This window comes from Aplidium turbinatum, chromosome 9, assembly GCF_918807975.1.
Source record: "Aplidium turbinatum chromosome 9, kaAplTurb1.1, whole genome shotgun sequence".
In the NCBI taxonomy this organism is placed as follows: Eukaryota; Metazoa; Chordata; class Ascidiacea; order Aplousobranchia; family Polyclinidae; genus Aplidium; species Aplidium turbinatum.
In genome coordinates this window covers 1,677,124-1,683,985 of record NC_137480.1, presented here as the reverse complement: position 1 = coordinate 1,683,985, position 6,862 = coordinate 1,677,124, and the positions used below count along the sequence as shown (strand labels likewise).

The following is a 6,862-nucleotide window of genomic DNA, read 5'->3' as shown; positions in this document are numbered from 1 at the left end:
AAATAACTGATCCGTGTTTCCAATTTAAATTTGAAGTTTCATAGCTGATTCTTGAAAAGTTGAAAGTTTACGTTTACGAAAGTTTAATTTCTTGAAAGTTTACGTTTACGAAAAATTAATTTCTTGAAAGTTTACGCGGCAAGCGGCGCGGCTTTGTCATTTCAACCTTCCACGCGGCGCGGCGCGGCACGCGGCGAAAAAGTCAAAAGCGGCCGCGTACGCGGCGCGGCGCGGCTTGCATCACTAGTCTGGGCTACTTAACCCTCTGTCTACCAAAAAAAAATATAGCCTACAAGTTTTACCGTTGGGGTCCATTGGACCCCAAATTTCCAAGTAGGCTACTTGTTTTGGACAAAAAAATCAGCTCAGATGATGAAATTAAAGCTCAATAGGAAAGGACGTAACAGACTACAAAAATCATAACTTATAAACACTGTAGAAAAACCAAAAATACTCGAAATTTAACAAACAAGTCATACAGTAGCCCATGCACAAACCAAACTGATACGAATTAGTCTATTCATGAGCAATGGTCAAACTGTTGAGAGATTTGATTTTTGGATTTGGCTAAAAAACGCATATTAGGCCTACATATTAGTTCACAAGAAATATTGGGAGTTTATAATATCTTATCGTATTCAGTGCAAATGATTTGCGAATTTTCTAGGCAAACGTTGAGTTTGCAAGTAGTAGGCTACAGAATTGTCTGCATTTTTGGCTTTGTGTCTTTCCCAAAAATAGCATCTAGCCTTCTTTGATTTTGGCGTCTGATCTTCAACAGCTGTTTCTTTTATTTTGTTGCGGATTTAGATGCTTTGTTGATATTGAAGTCGAAGCTGGTAATCCAGCAAGCTCTTTTCCTAGTTGGATATAAATTTTTTTTCTCTTTCATGCAGGCATGCTTCAATGTTGTGCTGCTATTTTCGCCTTGCAATTGATGCCTATATCACAAAAGCATTGACAGCAGTGACATCGATTATATTGTAAAATAGAGCTCTCGGCCATCTTGTCATTCTTTTGGAACTGTATTTCCTAAAATTCTGTCAATAGTGTCGACTACTCTTTTCGTACTGTTGTGATACAAGATTACTTCGAATGCAGCAGGCTTGGGGTCCATTGGACCCCACGGTACAAGATGCTATTATTTTTTTTCTATGCTACAAAATTTTGTTTGAGATCAATAATTATTATATGGTCCTAAAGAACAAGAAAAGCTGTGAAAAGTCAAGGTATATCAATATCGCATCTGCTATATGTCCTGAGAAATCGCAGAGCAAAATTTGTTTTGGGATCCATTGGACCCCACGGTAGACAGAGGGTTAAATATGTGAATCTTCAAACCACTGCTGAATCAAATCTGAATGAAAACTTTACAAAACATTTGTAGGCCTACTCAAAAATGGCCAATTTACCCTCTTCTACCGTTTAACATCGTTGTCTTTCTGGTTAGTCCATGACATTTCTTTTATTAGCAACACCAATATAAAAGTGTGTAATACAAAGGCCCCTAAATCATCTATCGCCAATCAGTAAAACCGATTGCATCTGAACTTTTGCTGCAAAAGGATGGCTTGCTCAGTGGATTGCTTTTATGAGAAATTCTTGTTTGATAAAGTCAATTTACTGATAGCCACTCATGTGGTCGAACCTCTAATACTGAATTGATTAATATAGTTTAGTGTTTAATCTTGAAACGAGAACCCAGTTGGCGGAAAAATGGAAAAAGAAAAATTGTGAAAAAAATAATTTCAAGAGATAATCTAAGATCTATGCGAAACTGCTTGCATCATGAGACTTTCGTTGTGCATCATATGAAACAAGCTAAACGTCACTATGTTGGTCCACTGACGCTACCATAGCATCGACATCATTCCAGTCAACGTCATTCAAAAGACTTTCCGTATCACGTGACCTTCGATCTGCAGATGGAGAATCGACATGAAACGTCACTTTTCCACGTCGTGATGATGTCATAGTACCATACAGCGCGCGCTTGACGTCATCGCTCAATGTCCAGGCGCTGAGCACACTTGAAATGCTGACGTCTCCAAATTGTTCTGTAAAAGAAAATAATACCCCTCAGTGATTCACCAATCGGGAAAGTGGACCGTGGTCGGAAGCAATTATTTAACAAGGGTCACCCTCGGGTCGAAAGTCAGTGTTGCCAAAACAAAGTTGAATCTTGATTGAATGCGGAAATTTGCACTAAAACGCGCGTGTTGGATAAAACACTGACAATGAGAACGTGCCCAACCAAACCAGATCACCTTCGGGTGGAACAAATCTGTCAGGCGAAGAAGTCATAAGAATAGTTGCACTATGTTGCCACATTAATTGATCAGTGTTAAAGGTTCGAATATTACCGGTAGTGTTGACAGATGAATCGTCGGTCGGACTGGTGGGTTTCCTCTGTAAATAAAGAACAAACAGTAGATAAAAATAAACAATACCAAACCAAATCAGAAAAATCAATTTATTAAAATATAGAGCTTTTACCACACAAGTGTGGCTTCTTCAGTATAATCTTATTCAAATAGAAATTCTGATTTGGTGTGATATTGTTTACTGTATTTCAAATGTTTGTCACACTGCGCAATGCGCATCCTATTGGATCATCAGCTGAATCCATAAAAACATTTGATGAAAAGTTTAGGAGCGAAGTTTTGTTTGGAAGTATATAGAAAGCCTTAAAAACTTTCCATTATGCCGCAACACCACACTCGTCCATCCCATGATCATCTCCGGGCAAGCATCAGTGATACTCGAGGCACTATCGATCCAATTAGCAGCTCAACAATCAACATGATGATCAACCAACTGTCGCATAAAGTTTCAAGAATCATGGCTCCAGAATCATGGCATAACATACCTTGTTGTAAGGGACAGAACGAGATTTGATGGGGCGGGGGCCATTCCTTTCACGTAGAGGTGTTCTGCGATGGCCCCTAAACATAGAAGCATAATAATAATAATAATAATACAGGGGAAATAGAAATCACATATGACATTGAACATACGTTTGCTGACAAAGAGAATGCCGCCGAAAGTGCTCGGTGCGAAACAAATTGGCACGTGGCTAAACTAAGATCGAAGGCCCAGTACAAATGCCCAACCGCATTCCACAATGCGGAGGAGATGCAAAGAGCGTTAATAGCGTCAAGAAGTCCATACATTCGCTGAAGGCGTATTTGTAAATTGTGGATGGATAAACACAAAATGAAGAAAATATGAAAAATTGTGTCTCTCCACGTGTAATTTACAAATTCGCTCACCGGGCAGAGTGAACTCATTACTGCGGTTGAAAATGTCGCCACTTTTAAGCGGTCCCATCTATTGGGTGTAACCAGTTGCCGTTGAAGTGTGATGCAAGAACTGAACTATTATTGCTTGACAATACAATTTGTTCGTTTTCAGAGTCAAAGGTACAGTATATCGTATTTTTTAAGTTTAGCTATCGGGATGGAATAGCAATACAAAACATAAAATTTTTACCGCGGAATGCAGCTGGTGCAATGTTTGTTTGTGAGTCTGCGCTTATGATTGCTTTGGCGTTTGTGCGGTTTACATACAAGAGAGGATTATATTCAAGTAAAAACAGTGCGTTACAAAGCAACGGCAGATACCACTCACCCTCCTTATACGCTTACCTCTGGTCAATTTTGGGCGCCCTTGTGGCCGACCGACGCAACTCCCCCATTATCTTAAAGCTGTCATCGATTCGCGCGTCCATGTGCGCCACCAACATCTCCCTGTCGTGTGATAAAAACAATTAACAATCTCGTCATGTCGTCATAATGGCACTTCCTTCATAGCGTGGCAACACAAGCACTTGAGAGTTGTTGTAGTCAATGTTTAATTTATAGAATGTAATGAACATCAACTCAAAATGAATATTATTTCACCTTAAAAGTAAAGGCCACAATCAACTAAGCACACCATGCAAAATATAAACAAGTGCAAATTAAAGTCTGCCTATCACGCATCCAGCTGCACGTTCAGCAAAAAAGCAACAGCTTTATAACAAAAATAAGAAGCAAGGATTGAACGCCGAGCCGGCTAATCAGCTTGAAGCAGTGCACGTCATCAACCTGAAGCAACACAAGGAATTTTGCAACATAAAATTTCACAACATAGATGCCAATGAGCAATTACCTCTTCCCGGCTCGACGCTTCTTCTGCATGCCGCGGAGTTGTCCATCGGTGACGACTTGCTTCGACTGGTAAGGATGCGCTTCCGCGTTTCGCAACTTTGTCAACTCGGCGCGGTACTCCGCCACGCGTTCTTTCCTGCGATATCGCATCCACCTCCGCAGTGAATCCCTGTCCCGCGAGCTGGACACGTCTGTCCTGTAGCATCACAGCAAAGACACCGTTCACTTCACATCGCTACATGAAGTCAACCAAAAGAGAAAAATCTCCATGGATGTAACTCAGGAAGTCGTTTTCAAACGTTTTTGGACCAGGGCATACCAAAGAATTCGGAAACTACCGCGGCACATTGGTTTGCTACGTCGCTGTTTTTTCAAAGTATTGCTTTTCATTCACTGGTTGACCGAAGCTGCTACGCTGAACAAACTGGTACCCGGACATTTTGCCGAAAGACATTTTGCCGAAAGACATTTTGCCGAAACCATTTTGCCAAAAGACATTTTGCCGAAAGGACATTTTGCCGAAACCATTTTGCCAAAAGACATTTTGCCGAATGGACATTTTGCCGAAACTCATTTTGCCGAAAGGACTAATTGCCGAAAGGACTAAATGCCGAATGGACAAATTTCCGAAATTATACAAATGCATTTTATGTATTATCATAACCTAATAACACATAAATGTCATTCACAAACAGATTTCATACACAAATTATGTGCGACAGCGCGTAAGTATCCGACAGAAGTGTTATATGTATAAGCGAACGTCTAATACTGATCTCCAAAACCTGTGGAGACTGCATAGCCTAGAGCCTATACCTATAGATGAGACTTGGTGTCACTTCAAACTAATACTGATTTCCAAAAACTGTGGATACTGTATATAAAGCAATTTTTAGGCAAACAACAGTAGCAAAGTAATTACTACAGTATTTCAAAGCCACTGCTTGCATGGTAACGAGACTTGGTGTCACTTCAAAATAATTATCAGTTCAAAGGCATTGCTTGCATAGCAATGAGACTTGCGACTTGGTGTCACTTCAAAATAATTACCAGTTCAAAGGCACTGCTTGCATAGTAACGAGACTTGGTCTCGCTTCAAAGTAATTTTTAGGCAAACAAACAGCAGCAAAGTGATTCTATTTCAAAAGCACTGCTTGCATAGTAACGAGACTTTGTGTCACTTCAAAGTAATTTTTTTCCAAATTGTTTCGGCAATTTGTCCATTCGGCAATTAGTCCTTTCGGCAATTAGTCCTTTCGGCAATTAGTCCGTTCGGCAATTAGTCCTTTAGGCAATTTGTCCATTCGGCATAATGTCCTTTCGGCAAAATGTCTTTCGGCAAAATAGGTTTCGGAAAAATGTCTTTCGGCAAAATGTCCGCGCACGGAACAAACTATTGATGATAGAAACAAGAAGTTACTAGTTAGCTTTATTTTAATCAATGTATGCCAGAAAAGTCATGTAGGCAACTTTTGCTGCAATGTGAAAGATGTGTAATCCTGTATATTTTTATGCATAAATAGTTTTGCTTTAGAGCTTGATCAGTGTCAGTGCAGATAATGCTGATTCGCACAAGTAAGCTCTGGTAAATGGTAATAAAATACAAATGGCTTGCCGAGCAATGCCACGATACTTTTGACGCATGTTCATCCAAAAACTACCAACTATCGATGACATCGTGGCTCGGCTATAAGAAGCTATGCATGCTTAACGAACAGTTTCTCCTGCTGCTCTCAAGCTGGTGATAATCCAGCAGGAATACGAAGATTTTTACTACGCAGTTAAATGGGTACCCGGACATTTTGCCGAAAGACATTTTGCCGAAACCCATTTTGCCAAAAGACATTTTGCCGAATGGACATTTTGTCGAAACTCATTTTGTCGAAAGGACTAATTGCCGAAAGGAATTAGCCTAATGCCGATTAGACAAATTGCCGAAATTATACAAATGTAGGCTATTATATGTATTCATCATCATCATTGGTCGTTATCTCCGCCTGCGGCAGATTGCGCATCAACATGGCTTATTTGCTTCCATGTATTATCATAACCTAATAACACATAAATATCATTCACAAACAGATTTCACTCACAAATTATGTGCGACAGCGCGTAAGTATCCGACAGAAGTGTTATATGTATCGATATTCGCCACAATGTGTTTTAGTCTATCGTTCACAACCTTATATTTTTATTTGGTGGCGCCAATTGAACGCCAGTTGATAACTGCTCCAGGATTAGTTCGTAGTGCGATTGTTCCTTCATCAACTTTACTGTCAGTCGACGTATCGTAGGGTGTGTGATGGAGACTCGTTGGTCGAAACCATGGTGCCATCCTTCGATGGAATTGTTAGTACGAGGAAGATCATGAACAACTCGATCGTGCATATTCCAAAGCGATGGAACGAAGGCAAACAATAGTAGCAAAGTAATTCTATTTCAAAGGCACTGCTTGCATCGTAACGAGATTTTGTGTCATTTTAAAGTAATTTTTTTCCAAATTGTTTCGGCAATTTGTCCATTCGGCAATTAGTCCTTTCGGCAATTTGTCCATTCGGCAAAATGTCCTTCGGCATAATGTCCTTTCGGCAAAATGTCTTTCGGCAAAATGGGTTTTGCCAAAATGTCTTTCGGCAAAATGTCCGTGCACGGTTAAATGGTGGGAGTTGGGAGGGGTCCGATGATCAAGGAATTTACATTTACGCAGTAAA

At 40.1% G+C, this 6,862-nt stretch overlaps 1 protein-coding gene across 2 annotated transcripts in view; it reads right to left on the bottom strand.

Moving 5' to 3' along the window:
- Positions 1-1,026: 1,026 nt before the first annotated feature.
- LOC145776600 (uncharacterized) overlaps positions 1,027-6,862 on the bottom strand; it is a 67,348-nt gene continuing 61,512 nt past the window's right edge. For both annotated transcript variants that reach the window (XM_082587830.1, XM_082587829.1), the window contains 5 exons: positions 4,153-4,347; positions 3,648-3,749; positions 2,870-2,945; positions 2,364-2,409; positions 1,027-2,057 (listed from right to left, as the gene is read on the bottom strand). In XM_082587830.1, the coding sequence (XP_082443956.1) occupies positions 1,822-2,057; positions 2,364-2,409; positions 2,870-2,945; positions 3,648-3,749; positions 4,153-4,347 (655 nt within the window). In that variant the 3' untranslated portion in view covers positions 1,027-1,821. The remainder of the gene's footprint in view (positions 2,058-2,363; positions 2,410-2,869; positions 2,946-3,647; positions 3,750-4,152; positions 4,348-6,862) is intronic.